Source organism: Hydractinia symbiolongicarpus, chromosome 3 (genome assembly GCF_029227915.1).
Source record: "Hydractinia symbiolongicarpus strain clone_291-10 chromosome 3, HSymV2.1, whole genome shotgun sequence".
In the NCBI taxonomy this organism is placed as follows: domain Eukaryota; kingdom Metazoa; phylum Cnidaria; class Hydrozoa; order Anthoathecata; family Hydractiniidae; genus Hydractinia; species Hydractinia symbiolongicarpus.
The window spans coordinates 14,294,782-14,318,672 of record NC_079877.1 but is presented as its reverse complement, the minus strand read 5'-3'; the positions used below and the strand labels follow the sequence as shown (position 1 = coordinate 14,318,672).

The 23,891-nt window shown below is 33.2% G+C and overlaps 2 protein-coding genes across 2 annotated transcripts in view; both read left to right on the top strand.

Annotated features, from left to right (window-relative positions):
• The first annotated feature begins 604 nt into the window (after positions 1–604).
• LOC130635889 (sodium bicarbonate cotransporter 3-like) overlaps positions 605–23,891 on the top strand; it is a 97,043-nt gene continuing 73,756 nt past the window's right edge. The window contains exon 1 of the mRNA XM_057445413.1: positions 605–616. The gene's annotated coding sequence lies outside the window, so the exon portion shown is untranslated. The remainder of the gene's footprint in view (positions 617–23,891) is intronic.
• The window catches only part of LOC130635888 (diacylglycerol kinase delta-like), a 39,448-nt gene continuing 31,978 nt past the window's right edge, over positions 16,422–23,891 (top strand). Inside the window, exon 1 of the mRNA XM_057445412.1 lies at positions 16,422–16,662. Within this exon, the coding sequence (XP_057301395.1) occupies positions 16,504–16,662 (159 nt within the window). The 5' untranslated portion in view covers positions 16,422–16,503. The remainder of the gene's footprint in view (positions 16,663–23,891) is intronic.

The following is a 23,891-nucleotide window of genomic DNA, read 5'->3' as shown; positions in this document are numbered from 1 at the left end:
AAGTAAAAATATCGCCCACTTTTTTGTTTTAAGTTTTACTTAATTTTTTTTTTTGTAACAAGAAACTGGGAAAAGTAGCATGCTTCGTCAAGCATATTACAAAACCTGTGACTTAAATATGACTCACATTAAACATGGCTTTCATTTTATTCCCTTGTCCACTGAATTATCGGGGACTTCCAAATGTACACATAGTTTAACTTCCTGATAAATGGCACTAATAAAGCACATTATATAATACGTAAGACTGCTTTATTCAAAGAAACAACACAAGCGAATAAAAATAAAAGCCAACAATAGAACCCTTCATCAAGAATCCACAAAGTATATTTTAATTCCCGGTAAATATGTTAAACATATTTACCGATATGATAAATATTAGTGGACCAGTGTCAATTTATTAAAAAGTCAACATCACAGGGACACTATAAAACAAAAATTTACCGGTGCTTATTTATTAACCCTATTAGGTCCTGGAATTTTCCAACATGTTATAATCCGATTTTTTTCCGATTTTCAGATAAAATCTAAAAAATCGGGAACTCGGATTAATCAAATGTCTATTATTTAAAGAATGATTCTCCTTCATAAAATAAGGTTGTGTCCTGAGTTTAAAGTTTTAAAGATAAACGTAATGAAAGTCATTATATTTTGCCAATAATATGGATTTTATGGAGAGGTATACGAATACAGTTAAGTGCATATTAGCGTGATTCATTGGTATATTTTATTCCTTAATCTCATTCGGGGCGGTCCGTTCCCTATACTGCATGGTTATAATACTTTCTGAGTTTTTATATTTATCTATTAGACACCTGTATGCCAAATATTTTGATCGGATACCTTTCAGAGCTTTAGATATTGGCCATTACTCCAAACTACCCCTAAATATCTCTATGAAATCCTTATAATTGAAAAAATATAATAACTTTCGTCAAGATCACAGGACTTGAAACTTGCAAGACAGCTTTTTTTGGCAAGAGGAATATTTGTGAGAATTTTGTTTATACATATATATGCATATATATACGATTACACATTTTTTAGGATTTTACTCGAAAAGCGTGAAAAAAACAATTTTCGGGCAATTTTTTTTACTCATGCAAACTATGTAAAAAGCAAAAAATATGGTAAATACCTTAAAGGTATAAAATTTCGCGGGTATTTAATTTCGCGATCCCAAAGGATTTTCACATATTTTTACTGGGTAGTTATTTATTTTTTTTTATTTTTTTTTTTAATGGGCTGCAAAAGGGAAGCAAGACAACAAGGAAAAGACAAATACCTGAGGCTCCAACATGACTTTGTTAATTTTTTTCAGTCAAACAAGTCAAATGCACTTTTTTTTGGTATTTGCGGGCTTGATTTTCTCATCCAAATCACTTCCTTCGTCTACGCTATTCCATGTTGTCATTACATTCCAGATCATCTGAATCTTCCCATGCGCTTTCATCATCACTTGGCATATCACATGTTACTCCCTCATCTAAACGGCACTTTCATATAGCCAACGGTTGTTTCCTTTTCAGGGGGTCGATGTCATAAAAAGGATCTAAAAGCGAAAGTTTCGATATCGTCATTATTATCCCGTCAGTAATCCCAGCTTTCAACCACCCGTTTTGGATCAACTTGTTGTCAGATTCTGAAGGCATTTCGTTGAAAAGTTTTACGTTCCGCTTGGCATGTAATGGCTTTAATTTGGATAGTCGTAACGGAATTTTGATGTTTTCCGCTTTCCAGTGCTTTTGAGATTTTCTTGGCATACCATTCTTTTAATAATTCTTTCATGCGCGATTTTAAAAATCTGTTGACGGTTGGTTCATGTGGATCAAATAAGGGAAAATATTATTGTATTAGACTGACAGAGAGAACACTTGTAAACTGCATTATTCTTTATATATAGATTTTAAGGAGGCCAAAGGAAAGGCTAAAAAGAACTTTTAGGTATAACATTTTGCGAGTACACAATTTCGCGGGCATAAAATTTCGCGGGTATTTAATTTCGCGATCTCAAGATTTAAAATTTTCTTGTGGGTATTTAATTTTGCGAATGTTCCTAAAATTGCGAAAATCGCGAAATTAAATACCCGTGAAATTTTGTACTTTTAAGGTAATGTTTATTTAGCTGTCAGAAACTTTAAAGAGAATTCAGAAATTCCCTCTAGAACGTAAGTAATTGAATTTAAAAAAGACAGTGGAAATTTAGACAAATTTCAAGCTTCCGATGACGTCACAGGAAAATACTGACATAAGCCAAAATTTGTTACTGCCATTTTGTTTATTTATGAGGTACTGCAGGTGTGCCAAGTTTGATTCAATTTGGACAAGCCTGTGAAAAGTTATAGAGGGGGGGAGGACGGACCCCCGGTCATACAATTTTCGAAATACCATCACCGAATAGGCTTAAATTGTGTATTCACTTTAATATTCATTGAATGTGGTGATTAAGAGCAAGTCTGTAAAATTTAAATAAAGTCACTAATTCCTATACAAAAATTAGAAACAACAGTAAGAATAGTTAAGATTGTATCTTCTTTGCATTCACATTCCGAACCTTATCACCGCTGCCCTTTAATTAACGCTGTATTTGAAAGATAATAAATTAGTCGGTATTCCATGGATAAATTCTTAAATCTTTTAAAAAACTGCATATCGTGCTTGCGTAGCACGACCTTTTGTTTTCAGATAGGCAGATAGAATAGGGCTATTATTAATATAACTAGCCGGGAGACCCGGTGTCGAAACGCCGGGTTAAGCCACAAGTAACTGTTGTTGATCGCCCTGAGGAGCCCTTAATAGGAACCGCAAACCATGTAACACGGTCAGGTGGAGCGATTTAGTACAGGTATGCGGTATGTGGTAAATCGAGAGAAGGGTTTACAAACTTACTTGCAACTTTAGCTGAAAAAACAATGTTTATAACCTTTGTTTACCCAGTCATGATAAAGATAATTGACAAAAATTTTTGCGTGATAAGTTTTATGACAATCAGGACAGCAAGCCAAGAACGCAAAATAGCCTTTTCTAAAAAACTTTATTGCACCTTTGCTTAAAGTAAAAACACAGAAAAAAGTCAGTCGTTGCCTTATCCGGATAAAGAAACTTCATAATTGGAGCGCTCTAGTACAGGTATGCAGTATGTCGTAAATCGAGTGAAACGCACGCAGCAGTGTATAGGCTATTAAAAACAATTCTGTATATTTGTATTACATACTTGAAAAGATCTTTTTGCTGTACTACATTTCTTCGATATAAGGGTAAAGAAACATCGAAAATGGTTTATTGTATCTAGATGTCCATGTTGTTTGTAAAGGACGGAGCTTTCTTACGCAAATAAATTTCATCGTTAATTGCTCCTCTAGCCTTTTGACTTGTTAAGTTGATAACGCGGTCATGGAATTAAAAGCGTTTTAATTCTTATGTTTTCATTGATTTTTCCTTTTACGAAGCCATAAGAAAAATAATGAAAACGAAGAAAACATGGAGGATGGGACTACCTTCAACATAAGTTATGGTTTATCGTTTTACCAAAAAAAAATAAAGATGAAATATGGCCTAAATTACCCAATTAAAATTTATGACTGAATACTGACATTGAGTGAACAAATGGATGACTCAGGGGCTGTTGGACATCCCTACGAGGGGCGTTAAAGTGCTAAATGGTACCTAAATATTTCAGTCAATTATGGTAGGAATACGCCCTAAAGCACTCTACAACACCGCCACAGTTATCATTTAACAAATCAACCACAACAAAAAATTATCGAGTCTGGATAAGTATTTCAATTGGCTATTAATGCTACGAGGGAGCAAATTTTGGAATTTTGGAATTCTTGCGAAATTTGCCATTTTTTTTCTTTTTTTAAAAAAACGATTTACACTTTTTAGAACTTTTTCTTTAGTTGATTCAATTTCAGCAGTCTTTATGTCTTCTACAAAAAACTGGTATGAATTAGGAGGGAGAAATTCTTTTAAATTCTTTTTCCGCGATGTTTGGAAAAATAAATTCTCGCGAATAGGAAAATAATTTTAATTCTATGGTGCAGATTAATGTTTGATAGTTAGTTTATGAAAGCTAACATTATTTAAGTCTGCAGGACAAAAATAAATTCGCTGCATCAACTACGAACTAGAGAAAAGTATAGTTTAGCAGTTATTGTAAAAGAGGAAAAGTTAAAATTAAGATTGTGATTGTGGTTTTGAAGCTGTTTTGAACACAGCTAGACAATGAATTAAATATCAACACATGCCTAAATAATTGTTTATTTATCGCAGTATATAAAGGACGGGCAACCCCGTTGATTTTTTCACGGGCCACCGACTATTTCTCTTTAACAATAACCATATATGTCTGCCTGTCCGCAAGTAATACCTCGTGCTACATGAAATGTGATATTTTTAGCACGGCAGAATATAGCAGAATAACGGAATAGCAGAATATTATTTGTGAACAAATTCCGCACCTTGTGTGAATTTGTATTAGGCCATGTCATAGGCATAGAAGAGGGCGTGGTTGTCATCTCATAGATCGTTTATAAACTTCCTCCTAGGATAAGATCTTTGCACACATTCATTTTGCATGATATGGTATCCTACACCATGTGCGCATTAACTATCCTATCAGGAAGTATACCCCTGTTTTGATGTGAAAGAAGATATGTGAAGGTTTACAAGTTAGCAACGAAAAAAGATTGGCCGAAATCGATTGAAAACAGTTCCAAAATATTTGCAGCGAAAGATGCAATAAAAAGTACCAAGAATATTACAGTAACGCTATCGATGGCTGATGACCGTATATTGTGGTGGCCATTTTGAAGAAGGTTAGTAGATCTGGGGTTTTTTTCAGCTTTTTATTTTGGAACAGCTTTGTATTTGTTTTGCTATTTCTTCGTTATATGTTGTACATGATAAGATAAGTATATTGTGATGTTTTATGGCCACATATAAACAAACCAATTTTAAGATTTTGGCTACAAACGTTGATATTGAGGAAGCATCTTAATGCCAGCCACCTATAGTTAGCCATGTTTATTTCTACTCTTTTAATATAATAAGCTACCTCTGGCTAAAAATTGAAAGTAGCCATATGAAGTTAGGTGCAACAAATTTTTCAAATTATCTTCCTCATGCTGAATGCAGTCAGGTAGCCGTTTTACTGTAATATACACTTTGAGAAAAGTCTAAAGTTTCTTTGATTAAATGAGACATCAGTCTTGATGAACCTAACATACAATCAATTTTGTAACGACAAGGTAGACTAACAATGAATATTTCGCCAAAAAAAATTGCTGAGGATTGTTTTAGCTAGACGGGGGTAATGATGAGCTTTTCCTGTCTTTTGATTTAAACCTAAGTTGCAATAATTTTTTGGGGGAAAAGGGTAGTGTGCGGATGTGGAACACGGTTTACCTGCACTAAGCGCTCGGTCCGGAGTAATGATTAATTTTCGAACATTCACGAGAACTTATTCCGCAAAATAAAAAAATGTTGCTTTTGCTATGACGGGGTAACAACAAGTTGTAAACTGTGTTTTTTTCAGTTAAAGCTGTAGAAAAATAACTTTTGGAAAAATATATTTCACCATAAAACTATATACAATGCTGTATGCACTTCACTTGATTTACCACATACCATGTACTTGCACTACGTGCTGCACCTTGATGTATAGCACAGTTTGCGGCTTTTTTTAATCGCTTGACCCTGTGTTTAACGCATTTTGCAATCGAGTACTCATCGTTTGGCTCTAACATAATTTCCCCATTTAGTCTGTCTGTTCAAAATGGTTGCCCGACAGCTTTACGTCAAACCCCTATCTGAGAATCTCGTCACTTCATGTTAATAGGCGGATAAAAATGTACGATATACCGATGCAAAAATATGTAGCTAAGACGGGCGATTTGAGCAACGGCAAACCCGTGGATATTTCCCGCACTAACGACTAGTTTCTATAATAATTGCCACATTTTGTCTGTGTCTACGCCAAATGGCACCACAGTTGCGAGACGCACAAAATTTGGTATATAAAAACGAACGAACCAGTGGATTTATCTATAAGCCACTGAATATTGTTTTAAAACAGACGGAATTACTTAACTGGCGTCGGATCTAAGACTTTCTACCTTGAGACTTGAGGGAAAAAATCTACCAGTTGATCTTTATTCGTAGTTTTTCAAAAGTATTCATCTCAAATAAAACAATATTAAAATAGTTAGATCAGCTATTCTCCGCACTTATTCCTACTATTGTCAAACCTATTTACTTTGTTTGGAGATGAGCTGTGGGTCAAATGATAAATTGAAACAAACAAACTGATTATACTTAGTTGATATGTAAATGTTTTTCGCTAGTGTGGTTAGTCTTCATAAGTAATTCTCCAACTGGTATCTTTAACTTTAAACATTTATAAATGCTGCTCTAACTGAACAATTTTAAATTGTCTTTTTTGTTTGTTCTTTGTTATTTGGTTGCTTGTAAAACGCTGTGCAGAATATTTAATCTTAAACTAGTTGGTGGCCCGTGGAAAACTCAGCAGATTTGCCTCCGTCCTTTTTGTACATTATTGCGTGCGTAATGGTCCCATTTTGCGTGACAGACAGACGTATACGGGTGTTATAATATAAACTAGTCGTTAACCCGTCCTTTATTTGTGGCATTTTGTGGTTCCGTAACACGACTATTATTAAAGAGATGAGTTGTTGATTCTCACATAAATATAAACTTGTCAGGAATACTCCACGGGAGTTAAAAGTTATAAATGCTTATATAAAATGCTTATATAAAAAGAATTGGCAAGATCCTGAAAAATCCCACCCCACCTTTATTTAAAATAAGATAAAAATTAACCTTATCGCATTACTGGAAAGGAGGTACTTGAGTTTTGGATACTATATTTACACGTTTTCCTTATAAACATCAAATATGTGACAATGCGAGCAAACTTTTAGAATTGGTATTAGCAAAAATCGGGAGGGGCATTGCTCCCCTACTTTTTTGCTAAATTTTTTTTTTGAAGTTTTTTTTACTTTCGTCTATCATGTGCACTTGTGAGTTATACTCTCTTTTCCAGAACTTTCTAAATGCATGTGTAGTGCGTATTATATTGTCGTGAGCTCTCATTTTCACGGATTTGCAAAAAAAGATTCATATATTTGCTCCCCTCCCCACTTTCAATTTCGATTTGCCAGCCTTGAGCCAAATGAAGACAAGCCGAACTACTTCAAAACTTCTAGGACACCCAAACTAAGTTTAACAGATGACAGATAACTGCTGACTGTATAATTAACTCTTGCGTAGACAAGAATGTGGTATAAAATATAAATGGCTTAGTGTTTCCTGTCAATTTACTGTATGAAGAACCTATTTAATAATCAACATAACAGTAATAAAAATCGTTTTAAAACAAAGACATAATTGTCTTGTCATGATATCTCTACGTGGGTTCTTTGTAATATATCACAAACCGAATTGACAATTTGAATTAGGTAATTAACACTAATGAGCTATTCCACATGCGTGTTCTTAATTATCCAGACACACTTGATAAACTAATTTGGCAGTGTTCTTCAACTTGCTTGATTGCCTCTTCACCCTGTGCCTAATTAAAATTAAACTAGAAAGGAAACAAAATTATTTTAGTTTCTACTGCACATAACATGCATTGCTTTATTGGAAAATTCGTTGGTTGCTTTTGATTGGATGAATTAAATGTTAACATTAAATACTGTTTATTTTGCACACATTCGTAGAGATGTGTGATTTGGTATGGGCTGCGTTCTGTCATGGTGGTAACAAAAAGTTAAAAGGGGCGCCAATACTATCACAATCAAAGCCACCACAAATAACGCGCTGTATTGACAAAAAGTTTTTGTTTATGTATTGTTTTTTTGCGTGTAGCGGCTTTTTTTTTGTTGCTTTCTTAATATCGTGTAGCTTTATACAGCATACTCAAAATAATTAAACCAGTAGATATATATTCTATTGGAATTTCGAGAAATCTCGCATTAAACGAGGGTTTTCATTGTCTTGAATTGATTGTTTTGATTTACTGTATGTTGACAATGTTATAATGTTCGAAATTGACTCGAGTTGTGTGTTCTCCAGCCATATCTCAGTTATCGAAAAATAGTCACAACTTTTAATATGATTCAATTTGTCATCATCTCTTTCTCCAAGTTTGTGGTCTAATATTTTATACCGAATATTAACATTGCATATCTTATATTTTAATAAATACATTTTAATTATTTATCATTATAGATTTGTGTGAGTGTTCAAACCGCTTTAGTTCTTGTTGTTTTTACATGAGACATTAGAAATTCGATTTCCAACATTTTATGATAAAACTTGGACATCCATGTGTATGTGTACAAATTAAAACAACATTTTACGACGTTTCGGGTGTCATACACCCATTTTCAAGTAAAATAAAAATTATACAACTATTATTATTATTATTATTTCGAATATTAATACAGGATATAGCCACTTCAGTGTTGGAAACACTGTTATTAATGTGGGTCCTGTGTTCGGAATGTAGACATTAAGTATACACTGGTAATACCTACCCACTTTCCCTCACATGGCATGGGTTGAGTCGTAGCTGTGGTAAAGACACTTGCTAAACATGCCCGCGCTGTGGACCGAACCACGGATCTTGTGATTGCGAAGCGAACTCCAGAACCACAAGGCTACGCGCAGGTCTGTATAAACAAGAACGTTGCCATAGATACAAGATATATAAACATAATCAATACAATAATTAAGTATAAAGTATGTAACAAACTTCATTTGGTGTATTTTTTTTAACAATTAGCCAGCAGAGTGAAAAATTCAAACTTTTTGATTCGATGTTGCTTGACATCTTAATGGATGTCTGTGTCAAGTCTATTTCATTTGCTTCCGTCTTGTAATTTTACTTGAAAATTACAACCAGTTTAAGGAAAAGCTTAAAAAAAAAAATTTTTCGCTTACGTACATATATTTCTATATTCCAACATAAATGCATGTTTGAAAAAAACTTTTTCGTCACTTCCACCGCATAGAGAAGTAATTACTAAATGTTCACTTACGAAGCGTGGGTTAAGTGGTATTTAAACAGAACCAACGTTTCTAATTTCAACACATGCAGAGTGCAATTTATTTTCCAATTTACTACAAGATGATTGAAGTGCGTACAAAACGAAGGGTAAGTAAGTTTTATGTTGACAATTTTATTTTCAACATCGTTTTAATACGCCTTGTCTTGTGCCATGAAATTTTTAACTAAATTGATTACACAGAAACGCCGTCGTGATGGTAATAATTTTTACGTCCAAATATTTCTACATTTAAGCTTTTCATATCAAACGTAGAAACTTGGGACAAAAGACCCATTCATAATTTTATGTTTTATGAAAAATCTACTTTTAATTTTCATTTGTTATATTTAGATTCAGTTTAACTAACTTAGCATGTATGTATAAGGTCCTTCACATAGACCTGACATGAGATTTACCCGATTTCAATATTAAACCGATATGAAAAATCGTTGTGTTTACATGAAATTTTTCATTTAGCTCCTGAAATGAAACATCATGTTAAAGCTACCCAAGTCTTCTGTTTTTGGACTTCCGTACGTTTCGGTAGTTCCAACATAATTAAAAAATCTGTATAACTTTTGGGTAGGATTTTTAAATTTCGTATTCATGATATTGAAAAGCTACCGCAGAAAATTAATTCGGGAAGTGTCTATTCCTTTAAGTATTTAAACTGATGTGATTGAGTTAATATTGAGTTTTACTACCCAGCCAGACCTGTGCAATAAGGTGCCATTTAATGCGTAAAAATAAATATTTTACGAACAGGTGAACAAAGTATGTCCCAGGTACATCTTAGCAACTGTTTGCATGACAAAGTTCGCTTCTTTAGTTTAACATAATGATCATGTTTTCCGAACAATTAAGAATATTATAAAATTAGGTTCCTGCAACCAATCACAAATTATAATTAGGCAAAGGTGGCAAAGTATTTATGTCTTGATCGTTCAATAATTTTTAGTAACTAATTAAGATATTTCTTTAACAGATTGAGCACTTGCTAAAGTACACTTTGTCAATCTTCGATTAAGCCTCAAAATCTTAAATTATTTGGTTAAATCTTAACTCTTAAAATGTGCGAGTAAATTTTGCTGTAGAAAGTGCGACCAGGACATTTTCAACGCTGCTAAAGCCACCCACTTGAAGAAGTAATAATAGAATTTCCAGCCTGCTTGTTTGGAGTAGTGGCAAAACATACCACTTGACATGATTAGGTCGGATTCCTTTTACTCTGGAACACATTGTTTGATATTATATTCGGAGGAAGAACTACGGCATGTGTTTTCTTTTACAGGCATCAAGTTTGTTTGTAAGATTGTCAAGTGCCACCAACGTTTGAAAAAACCATGAAATACAAATCTACTGACAAATCAAAGTTAAAACGGGAATAAGGGTTTGTTTTACCCGAATATATGTATAACTATCTTACTTGCATGACAAACTTTGGGAGAGTGTGACATTAGTGTATTTCCAGCTTCAACAAAGCACAAGTCTTTAAGTCTTTTCATGATTATTTTCGTCTGCTTTTTAACCCCTGTTGATACTTTTTGTCCTGAAATATCCATGAGTATCGGGGCATATCCACCTCAAATAACTTTTGAATTGTTTGCTACGTTCAGGAAAATTAGCAAGAATACAGTATAGCGTTGATGCTATTTGCTATGACCTCATAATTTTATTAAGGACGTGGTTTATCATTGGTTTTTACAACACAATTCAATCGATTTGTGAGTGACATTATAAAAATGATTCCTATGTTATCACCCTATATATAAAACTACCTTTTGAAACAGCACAGAAACGATTGAGACAATGTTAACAAAATCAGAACCTTTGTTTAGGACCACATTTGGAAAAATGGCAACGCCCACCAACTTTAGCCCGGGTGGAACAGTATTTAAAGGAGAATAGATAGTAAGACGAATAGATCCACCCTTCCCAGTATAAATAACATATAATAACCCTTCTGATTTAACGGCGTCTTTAAATCAACTTTAAGCATTAAATAAGTTTTAATTTAAATACGTTGAACAAATCTCTACAACACTAACCTCATTTTGTGTGTTCAAAATGGCAGCCGGATTGCCACTTCATGGTAAGAATGCACGAATAACGATGTCTGGGATATGTACGCTGAGCGAAAATCTGAGGAACGTAATATGTAAAACTAGCAAACCCGCGGACTTTTCCTCGGACTGACGACTAGTTGTTTTTAACAATGTCGTAATGGGCCTGTCCTGTTGAAGAAAAAAAAATCTCTTGAAAAAAGTAGCGTGCATTTAAAAAAAACCTACTAATATTTCGTTTGATATACCCAGGTCTTTAATTATCATTTAAAAGTAACGAAAAGCATTATGGGAAACGTGAAAAACCACCTGCTTGATACGCCTGTAAAATCTTTTTCAGTGATAACATCTAATCAAGCGTAATTCTTTCACACTTTAATTAAAAAAAAATTTAAATATTAATAACTTGAATATAAGATTATTCAAAATGACAAGATGCTATGTCAGCATTTGACACCAGAGTCGCAAGGAGAACATTCAAGACGATATTCTTCATCTATACTTGATATATTACTGTTAGTAAATAAAACTATGATGTTGGAACAGCTGGTTATATCCCCTTTGCTTTTTCTTTTGTTTTCTTTTTCTGGATACAGTATGTTTTTATTGTTCATTCATTTAACAGAAAAAATAGTAAAGAGGTATATTCTTCTATAATTTGTAGTTAAATTATAGTAATAAAAAAGATATTTCCTGCAATAAAAGAAAAATAGAAAGAAAAAGAGAATATATGTTCGTTGGATGGATGCTTTGATTGTGAATTTTACGTCTAACTTCTTGGTTGAGCAAGGTTTGGCTTTGTACAATCACACGTTGTTATATACATCTCTATATTGCATTGGGATGTAGGGTTTCTGAAGGCAAAACTCTGGATTTAGTCTCAAGTAATATTTGACAAGATTTATATTTTACAATTAGTCCTTCCATATTATTTTTATAGAAAAAATGGACTTGGTACCTTTTTAAAGGACTTGTTTTATAGCTGGTCCAGCTTTAAGCACTGGACTTCAAATACAGCATGGCTATTTATTTGCTTAGGTTTTGGCTCAAATGTCAGCCTTAGCCATAACAACTTGGTTTGTTATGAAGAATTTGTATTGTTAGTTAGTTTGTTTGTTTTTGCCTGGTTCTTATTGTTGTTTGTGGTTGTTTTATTTTTTGCAAATTCTTTCCACCTGACTTACTCATATACTACCTTTTCTAAATATTTAAAATTTGGTCTTAAAACATAAGTGGAGAAAATCCAATTCATATCACCTTTGCTTATAGATTCATTTGTAGGGATCTTACGATACTATATCATCAAGACTACGAATTTTCTTTAACGATGATTTCGATTTATCGAACATCAAGAGAACTTTGTTACCGTTTATTTCTACTACACGTGGGCAAACAAAATTCGTTAGGTATGAGAAAGCAGAGACTGTTATACCAAATTTATTCACATCAGGAAAAGGCCCTTCGATACCTCTACGATAACAATATCCGGCTGTTTATTTAAAATGGTTGCACACAGGTGTATTTCGGAGTTCTTTTAAGGATACAAAATAGCAATGCGGAAAATACATACTACGGACGAATTTCGGTGGAATTCTCCAACGATTATTGCATTCTTTGGTTTAAAATAATAGCCAAATAGATACTTTGTGCTAAAGATGTATAAAATAGCGATGCCAGAAATATGTAATGTACAGAATATGTATGACAGGCGAATGATGATTTAATCGTGCAAATATTAACCATCAACATACCGCAGATTTTTCGTTTTTATGTACTTTGTTGATTTCACCCTAAGTCGTTCGAAGGATGGTATTTTGCTCTCCTTTTGGGGTTAATTCCCTACTGTAGAATCTAACGGATTCTAATCAAATCATGGAACAATACAGTAAAATATTGCGCATAACCAGTACACATTCCCTAACAATTCAGTTATTTCTCTGAACATATAAAATGATTTTACATGTCTACTTTTTATCTATGTATATTGTAACTTGCGGTATCGTCTTTGAACTCATAATTTAGAGGTTTTCATAATTACTAGGGATGTGTTTTTGAACAGCCCAGTATTTTAACATATTATTGAAATGTGTTCCTATTCAGATGTTAATATTTAGAGCTTCCAGTTTGAGCTCATAGTTGCAAGTTGTAGTTTGCAGGAAGATGCCAATTACCTTATTTTCTTGGCCTGAACTGAACTAATATTCGCTATGAAAATAATTGAAAAAAAAAAGAATTATCTTTGCTCCACATCTATTCTTTTGGAAGGTGTTTCTAAAACTTTTTTTGTTAATTTTTTAATATTTTCATTCATCAGTACATGCACTTAAAAAACACTTCAGTAATTATAATATGAAAAATAATAAAAAACATCAGAAAAAGTGAGAGTGAAAAAATGTTGGATTTGGGGAAAAACATTTTTTATGACGCCATCTTATCGATATTATTCATTGTCTGCAGTGGTGAATTGACAGTCTAGAGATGGCCGCGCAGAGCTTATATCAGGTTTTTCTCGTGTTTTTCTTGTGTTAACGTCATGTTTAATTCGTGTTTTATCATTTCGCCGTTTCTATTATGGTATAACCAATGTTTTTAATCATATTTAGCGGATTGATAGTATTTCTTACCACAGCTTAAATGTTAAAAATCTCGTAAATACCCAACTACTTTCTCTTGTTTTATCCAAAGATTTTAACGGTTAGTTAAATCCGCAACCTTTTAATGCAACGTTAACTGAAAAAGTAGTAAAGTCTAATTTCGAAACTGGTCTTGATTAAGGTGGTGGGGGTGGGGAGGGGGGAGGGGGTAAACGGTGGGACGGCGCCTTTGTTTATTTTAAGTTGTAAATTTACTGATAATAAATGATGCTAGCTTGCGCCATTGACTTAATTGGATTGATGATCTGATCACTTTATATGGATGGGTCAAAGGGCGAATATCTTCTTACTGAATCAGACCGGAGACGTGGTTTTTTGTACATTGAAGACATTATTTCCCTCCTTTTCCCCTGTTTTAATAATACGAAAACAATGTTATACTTGTTAACCTACCACCGTTATGAAGGTTGATAATAAATATTTAAATTTAATAAATTATTAGTGATGTGTACAATATAATTTTCATGGTATTCTTCTAAAGTATAAATAAATGAAATGTGAAAACAGTGGCACAATTTAAGTATGCAACAACTAGCGCCACAAGAGGCAGGCGCTAAGTCCTAACGTGGGAATAGTCTAGACAAAAATTAAATAATTTAAACATCAAAATCGGTGTAAAGGAAAGAAAGGCTTGAGGGAGCTTAAATTCGGTTTTACATTTAGCATGCTGTTTTGTAAAAAGCTTATAAATAACTAGAAAAGGGTGGCACAAAATCCATCATAAGGCTATAAAATAGTAAAGCTAGTGCGAAGAAGCAATAGAAAAAGTGAAAAGGTGGGTCAAATATATACTTGCGATATAAGGAGACTGGCGGCCTAGCTAGAAATATTGTAGCCTTTTTACACCTCTTTGTTTCTACATAAGTTTTTTGAAAAAATCTTTCCTTTATACATTTTTATCTTATTCTTTCTTATATATTTTCCTATAATATAAAAATATCAAACATTTAGGTATATACATTCCATCTTAAACTATATTTTCGCTAAGTATAATTTTTTCAGGTTTAATAGTTTAATGTCCTTGTCACTGATCTAGAATGAGTCTTTAATTTTTGCACGATTGCGTTATTTCAAAATATATTGATTGTTAGCTGTCCAATTGTTTAATTTGGTGAAAAACAAATGCGATAAGAACCTAGTTTATAAGAACTTTAAGGCTGGGATTTTGCCTATTAAGAAATGATTCACATGACAAACAGACACATAGTAGAATTTCAGGTGACAATGTGATTAAACTTGAGACTGATCGATTTCAACGACACAAAAGACTTCAATCTTCTTCTCTCTTTCCTAACTTCACGTTTTATGTTATGGCAATGGAGCCATCTATTTCTTTCAATTCAATAAAATCGATTTCAATGATAACATACTTCTCAACTTGTCAAATAAATATCTAATTTCACAACGTTTCCAGAAGACCGCCAATTAGAAATGGGGATTTAAAATTATTTGCTTACGTGCTGGGGGTAGGTGGCTCTAATTATTTGGTCACGTGCTGGGGGTAGGTGGCTCTACATTTTTTTTTTGATACTCCGCCATTATATAAAGGGGGGTACTTGATACGGGTTTGTGACGTAACAGAAGAAATTGACTTTATTACACAACTGGGCTCTTTTAAGCATGCTTTTTCTGTGTGTTTTTTTCTTTGTTGATACTTATAATTGAAAAAAAAGGAAAAGAGATCTTTACTTTTTCCCCTATCCTTATTGATCCTGAAATGTCATTTGGAAAGGGAAGTATTAGCCTTAAAGGTGAGGTAAAGCAAGATGGGTCGTTGGGAAAACGTGACGACAACGTGTTGGTGGAGGGAGTCAAAAATGACTTTTACATGACACAATTATTGACTAACTCAATATGCGTTTGAAAATATATTTATACAAACCCATCCAGCCTTAGCGTATGTATATATCGTCTTTTATGAAAAAGACGTGTAGCTACATTCCCGCCAAAACTTGATGGATATTTCTATTCTATTTTTGTTTCGTATTATCGAGGTCGTAATCCATATCGCTGCTTAAAAACAACATGAAAGCAGATGGAATATTTTGTGCGTGAAATATAAGCAGGGATCATTTAAAACTGAAATATAAAACAGGGATTATGTTTTCCATAACATATGCAATGAGAAGGAATATAAATTGTTGATTTTATCATAATTTTCCTAGCAACAATCAATACCAACGGACTGTTTTATTTTCAACTAATCAAATTCGGAATAAAGAATACAACGACGAAATATACCTCCCACTCAACCTGCTCTCCGTTTTGTTGCTCAAACACAGCTATTTACAGAGAATCCTTTTACAAACAGTTTAAATGACCTACGGTGAAGACTATATCTTACATTTGCTAAAAGGATTTTTTTTTAAAAAAAAAATATTTTGTGGAAGGCATCTTATAGAGAGAAATAAGTTATAGAAATAAACTTTTTTTTTGTTTTTTTTTTATACATTATAATTGTTTTGTTATATCATTTGTACTGTCGGGAGAATTGTTGCTAGGAATAGTCAATTAATATCCTTAATTATATCTATTTTACAGCTGATTTTCATATTAAAATATCGTGTTGATTTTACTACATATTTTACAAATAGAAAGAAAATGATGTAATATATAAGAGTAGTAATTACAATTATGGATCTGTACTTCGCAAAGCAAAATTTGTAGTAAGAACTTAAACAGCAAAGTTATTAAAGACGTTACTTCATTATGATGAGAAGAGGTTCATATAACGTCAGCAGTTCGTCCACAGATGATTGCGAAGACGAACCACGAACGGATTCAACAATGAAGAAAACTGTTCCAGCACACTCGTACGTAAGAAAGTACTCACAATATGGAAAGAATAGAAGAAACAAGCTAGGCGCCGTAAGTAGCTATATTTGTTTTTGCACTCTCCAAAATAAGCTTAATATGTAAGTTTCCTAAGATGCAATTTTTCTGTAACGAATTTTAACAGACGATAAGAGGGCTCTGGGGACCAGAGTGTTCTGGGTGTTAATACCATACATTAACACAAGTTTTCATAGAGATAGAGAAATAGTAGACCTCGCACCCCTGTCTTTGTAATATAAGTGCTTATGTTATGTTATTCTCTGTAGTATTTGAATCAAACTACCTTGCTCGGCCCTCGGCTACTTTCTTTATTGTTCGCGATCAAAGTGTTTTGTAAAAAGCTAAAGAGTTATGTCTATCAACGGCTAGGAGTTCTGGTGGAGTTTTAGAAAATTCTAAAAAAACAAAAATCAATTTTTAGCTACCTCCCTCTGTTGCTTCTTATTCATTCCACAATATATTTCATTGCTTCTTTTTGTGAAGAAAAATAAATAAATAAAAAAAAACAAATAGAATAAACTTTTATGAATCAAACAACTCCCCTAGAAGTAACTTTTTAACATCCAGTTATATATGCTCGTTTTTCTGTTTACTTTTTCGTGTTTTTACTCAAGTATTAATTCCCGCCATTACACCTAACCTATAAATAATTGTGCGCATGCGTACTTCGCTATGACGGTCTGCTATTCACAAGCGTAAAAGAAAAATTAAAAACGTTTTTTCATTAAAATATCACTTAGAAAAGTAAATTAGCAAATTTTGTAAGAGGCAGCTACTATTTTCTAGTTTTAAGACCACGGTCGGACACTTCCAACCTCGTGCCCAGCACCCTTTTTTGATTTTTTAATTTTAGAGACAGCGCAAAAAGAGCCTTCGGGAGGAGGCTTAGACACTTTCAGATAAATAATGCTGATTAAGGGCTAGTCTAAGGAGTATTGTTTTTGACCTTTCCACGCCACCTCGTTTCCAGCTTACTTTGCTTTAAGATCTCTTTCAAATTTTAAATTTCGTAGTGTGTATTGTCCATAGAAAGGAATATTAGCTCATAAAACATAAAATTGTTTTTCCAGAACAGTATATACTATTACTTTTCGCTTTAGATTTGTAGTTTTAATTATAAAAGTGCCATCTAACAAAAAAAATGCAGCTAGATTATACAGTTTAAGAACATTAAAGTATGACGAAATCTTGAATCGTTTCAGACTTCAATCTTCACATTTAATGAAATCAAAAATCACGCCATTTTATATAACCTATGAAATTTTTGATGTAGAAAGTACAAAACTTAGATTTTTTGTTTGCTTCTTTTTTACTAGTTCAAGATTTGCGGCGGTAGCATTCGTCTTTTTCTCTAAGTGCTATAAAGGCAGGGATGTAAGCCCCTCCGGTAAGCGATTTCAAATAAGGTTAAAGTCATATAAACATTGAAAGAAACCTATAGCGCTATGATCTCTGATGAAACTAATAAACAATTTCATCGATTAATACAGATCGTACTAGTGAAAACTCAGTATAATAAATTCACCTATCGTTGAAGTGAAAAACTTTGTAAATCGATTTTAAAAATGTCGAAATTATCTTTTTGCGTGGGTGCTACTTTAATGCAACGACACTAAAAATAACTTTAAAGAGATCTGGCAAAGTGATTTTCAAATTTAGATTTAGAAGCATCACATTCCCTCACGATATAGTCGAAGATGATTGGTGGCTACGATAATTTTACAGCTACTTATAAGACAAATTAATGTTGCGGGATCTGGCAATGATCTTCCAAGTGAACAAGCTAACCCTTTTTTCGAGACATGAATCTCTGGACATGAGTCTATTGACACGAGTCTTGCGACAATGTGATTATGATATGATAAACAATGGCTAATAAAATATAAAGTAATACATAAAAGTATAAAACCTTGGTCAGAAAAAACAAATTGATGAAACTGTTTCAGGTCGTGAAAATGTTTTTTGAGATGTTTTTTTGCTTGTAATCATACAGATGACAAAATTACAAATTTCTACAAGTTTTTTTTCTTTTTAAATAACCAAACAAGCCTAACATATCTGGACATAAAACTACTCAAAAGAACAAAGAGCTGCTTAAGTGAAAATATGTCTGATTCGTCCTTCCGCTCTCTCAACACAAAACAAGTTCACAAAAACGAAGTTAGACACTTCCAAACACAACAAGGACACGCATTTTGATTTTTCTTTAAAATGTCCTTCATGTGTTTACATATGTTTTGTATATAGTTAGTCACCTTTTGACATGTTTTCTATATTTTCAAATTTGCATCATACTATCACTATTTATATCAATTTATCCCGCATGCACAACACGTGTGTGAGAGAGCAATAAACACTCTCCTTGCTTTCATGATACACTCCACAATTCAAACAACCATGTCTTATTTCCATTTAGCTACGCCAATTAAAAATGTAAGCATTTTGAATGTGAACTTAACAAAGTTAGCAACGCGTTTCAAACCGTATTCATAAAACGTTAACCTTGGCATATCTCTCCAAGCGTTTATTCTAAACACAATACCTGCTAAACATGTAACTGTGAATTATTACCTGTGTCGTTACCAAGCTTGTGTTATCAATGTCTAAGAAATTACTTTGTCATCATAATGATTGAGTGCCGCAAAGACATTTATAAGCTTCTGTTCACTGTTCACACTGTTTGATGATACCATTGTAGTAGATTAGAGAAATACTTGAGCACATATCTGCCCGACTGAAAAAGGAACTGATAACTTTGCTTACAGCTTTAAAACAAGAACTCGTGAACTAACAGTAGAAAAGAGAAGTAAGAAAAAGCAAGAAGTTTGTTTTTATTTCTAAAAGGACATGGTAACCAGGCTGCCTTATTCCGCTGTCTCCATGTGTTTAGCGCAGTCTAACTTTTTGCCGGCGAGGTATTACAGATATTGTCTTGTCATGAAATCAGGCCTTGTAATGTAGTTTTTTGATTAGAAGAACAAACCAAGAGACCTGGAAATGAGTTTTTTAAGAATAAGCAGATCTGTTGAAAATGACTTTTACCCCGTTGTTATCCCTCATTCTTACCCTCAAGGTATATGTCAGACAGAATAAGTTGCAATTTGAAACTGATCCACGGAAGAGTGACATATTACCAGGAGGTTGACTACGATTTATGTGTTATAAACAAAAAGTAAAATTCAACTCAAATAACTCAATTCTATATTATACAGTGCTAATTTTCATAGTTCACGAGGCCTTTTCCAATAGTTTCTTGTAAAAGTCACACTTTAACTCAGGTACATTGAAAAGTTGTATCTCAAAGTGTTCTTATGTCCCCCTTCCATTTAAATTCTAATGATGACTTTAAACTCCGTTATGTTACAAAGATAACAATAGTGATGCTGTTGTGGCGAAGAACGAAATTTAGATGTATGTATAAATGTTGTAAGCATATCAAGAAATTTAAAAAACTCACCTTAACTCGAACAAGTACTTTTTCGAGTTGAATTCTGCTTAGTTTAACTGTTCTTTTTCGTCCCGTGTAACTTGGGTCTACTTTATAACAAAACAAAGAGAATTTGAAGCTACCTTGGCATATGGAATCACTCAAAAGCAGGCTTGTTAAGAGCAGCATCTCTTAAAGCTTCTCATATGTGTAAACCCAGTGAGTACAATTAGACGGAATTTCAATAACCCTAAAAGCTAAACAAAAAGGTAATCTATTGTAGATTACCTCTTACCAAAATGTACGTTTTCGGATCATTTCTCAAAATTGTCAAAACAGCTTCAGCTGTAAATTTTCTACTTTGGCATATCTATCGGGCGACGCAATGTGTGCAATGCGTACAATCTTGGACAGTGTACATGGGATTTAAAATAATTATGACCTCCCCCCCCTCCCCCCACTAACAGTGTCAATTGAGCACACCATCCAGGCCTCCCATCACTGTTTTGGGGGTGGGGAGGGAGGCGCAAGAACTGTGACAGAATCATATTGTGTTGTAAAATCCCAATAATATACACTGTCTAAGATTGTGGAATTTCCGTATTTACTACAGTTACGCAAAAGGCGGACGATCGACGTGTACATGAATTAGCCAACATCTTTTTCTGACATGGGGCCGCCAATACAAACATGATTATCTCACTTTACCCCTCCTTTTATCAAAATATAAAAATCGAAAGACATGTGGAAGAAGACGAAGTTCGTGTCCACACCACACGGCCCTATTTGGGATTTCGGAATAGCCTGCATACAACAACACTTTTTTTTATAAAATCAAGTCTAGTCACTTGGTGAAAATATGGCAATGACCTGACTGCGTTGATTGGTTTTGTCTGATGAGTTTTGTATGTGCGAGATGTATTTGATGTGTATTTAATAAACATCAAAGACGTACAACTCTAGCTATAGTTAACTAACGTAAATGTTCACATACAAGAAGTTTGCAAAATGTTTTTATGTTTTTTTCTGTAATCTAGCTAGCTAGCTAATGTGTGCTAATGTTTTATTTTACAAAAACATAAAACTTGGTAACTAAAGCTTTAAAACTTAGTTCTAACTAGCCACCTAGCATCTCTAATAATACACATGCTAGCTACATTTATTTAGGTAAAGCCGTGTATTTGAACAGTCTAGGAAAACCACTAAACTCCTAGGATCCTGGCGCAATCACAGTATTTCTCAAAATGGTGCACTGATAGATAGATGTGCATATTTTACATGCCTAGTCTCTCAAAAAATAAGAGATATGCCCTGCCTATTATTTCCAGGAGGAGCCATGGCTTAGATGGCCAGACCCAGAGTATTTAAAGCTCATTTTGAGCTACCCAATGAGGGTCACAGACAACTCCTTGCAACCTTTCAACGGCCAACACAGTGTACCACTTACCCAATGTCTCTCACATGGCTTGGGTAAACCAGGGGCTATGGTAACATTCACCCTCTCATACTGAGTCACTGCCAAAAGGGAAATCAAATCCCCAGTCTTTAATTAACCACACAAATGTAAGTGGATGATACGTTATAGCAAAATCCATTAAGTTTAAAGTAAAATTTTGAATTTCTGTCTTTTAAAAATTAGTAGTTGAAAAATCCACAAGTTTGCCTATCTTTTTTATGCCCCATTATGTACTTCCTGCTACTTGTGGTACCATTTTGCCAACAGACGTTTTTTGGGATTATAATATAGATTATAATATGTGTAGGTACATACATAGCTCGCTAAACTGAAAAATCTTCGCAAATACTTTGTTTTCTTTTGTCTCAAATATATAAACCAAGAAATCAATTTCATGCTATTAGCAAATGACCTATATATATTTTCTATGGAGATATAAAGTTTTCCCTGACTGTCAGATACGGTTTAACATGGCATAAAAAAATTAAACTGTGGTGAGATTTTCTTTTCTCATCAGCGTATCAGTTAATACGTCAAGCAAAAAACCTGTATGGCAATGTTTAATTATATATTGCATAGAATAACAAGTTTTCATAAAATCACATTAGCATATTTGGTGTACAGTACTGGAATTAGAACACCTAACATCGTGAGCACGTGTCATGCTTGATCTGCACAATGTTATCATAATCTTCATGATGGTTTACAATATTTATGTTGGATCACGATGTTCACGATTACATTCTAATGATCGGTCAGGGTGTGTTTAAAATAGAAATATATACTTTGTACTTTATACACTTTGTTTGTTTCTTTAAATCATAATTTTCATAATTATTTATATAGATTGTTAATTTTATTTTTAATTCATTTTGTGCAACTTCTAGAGTGTCAAACACTTTGAGAATTTTTTAAATGGCGAGTATGGATGTTCCTTAACAAAATTTATTAATTCTTTTATGTTTAAGACAAGTGGGGGACGTTTAAACTTGTAGACCCTAAACATGATAGCTGAGTGTCTGAACTAGTGAGTCTCTCAATCTTGACTTAGATAGCCTAAATAAAGATTTATACAAACAAAAAAATCTGAATGTGTGTCTCAAGTGTTTTACAATCTTGTTTTAATGGTTTTTAAACTATGGCAATGTTTTCGCTATCAAGGATCCCACTGTGATGGTTTTTAAATAATCTTTGGCGAATTGTTGTGACTATGTCTAGGATAGGTTTTACTGCTGTGCAACAAACTTACTTTCATCATGTGTAATCATTGTTGATTATTTACATATAACATTATGGATTTTTGACAAGCGATTACCTTCTCTCGTGAAATTACTACTAAAAATTGTGTACTAATGTGTAATTGGTATGCATTAAGTTATTAGAAAACCACGAGCTAACCAAATAAAATGAAGCAAGATAGATTTTTTCATTAATTTTCTGGAGAATATTGGGAAATACTATTTGCTCCTCGTGCTCACAATATTACTTTTAAAGAAGAGGTTAGAATAAAGCATTTAGGATTGTTGAAAGTAGTTTTGAAACTTGTGAACATAACTTGTTGAATTTTAAATTGTGGATTGTAAACATAGTAAAAATAAAGAAACAAATTTTTAAAATCTTTTGAGTGATAGTTTAACGGAGCTGCAACGTTTTAAATTTTTTTTGTTTTCTTAATCTTTTTTTAATGTTAGATGCTTAAAGTTGAAATGGACGGGAGAGAACATTTTTTTTTGCTTTAAATTATTTTATATTTGTTTCTTGTTCTATTTTTGACAACTGATCATGTTTTTATTTATTAAATAAAAATGCAAAAAGTAATAAAGATTATGAAAGGTCATGATAATAATTTTGTAAGATCACGATGTAATATTCACAATAGATCGTGATGCTCTTATGCTAAAAAATTCTGTGATCATGAAAGCTTCTTGGCTCTTGCGTGACGTGCATGGTACACGATCCATGATGTTAGGTTTCCTGATATTAGTACTGTATATCTCTGATTGCAAACCATAAAACATATTATGCCATTTTTTGCCCCAGCTTTAAGGGTGGACAAATGTTCCAAAATTATTTTTTTAATTTTAGTATGTATATCAATGCACATATTTTTTGTCACTCTATATTCACTCTATGTGTTTATGTTAACATTTTTACCTGGCTAATTTTGTGTGGGTTGCGAAAATACACTTACAACATTAAAGAAAATTGGATGACAAAATGAATTGTGTTATGTTTATATACATTGGCAAAAATTTATGCGCTCTTTGTACACCTGTGACTCAGCAACTTCTTAACTTGTGGTCACAAGTCGTTCTAGTTCATGTCATGAAAAATCTCATGTAACATTAGGCCATTTTATAGCTGCCATTAATATATCAT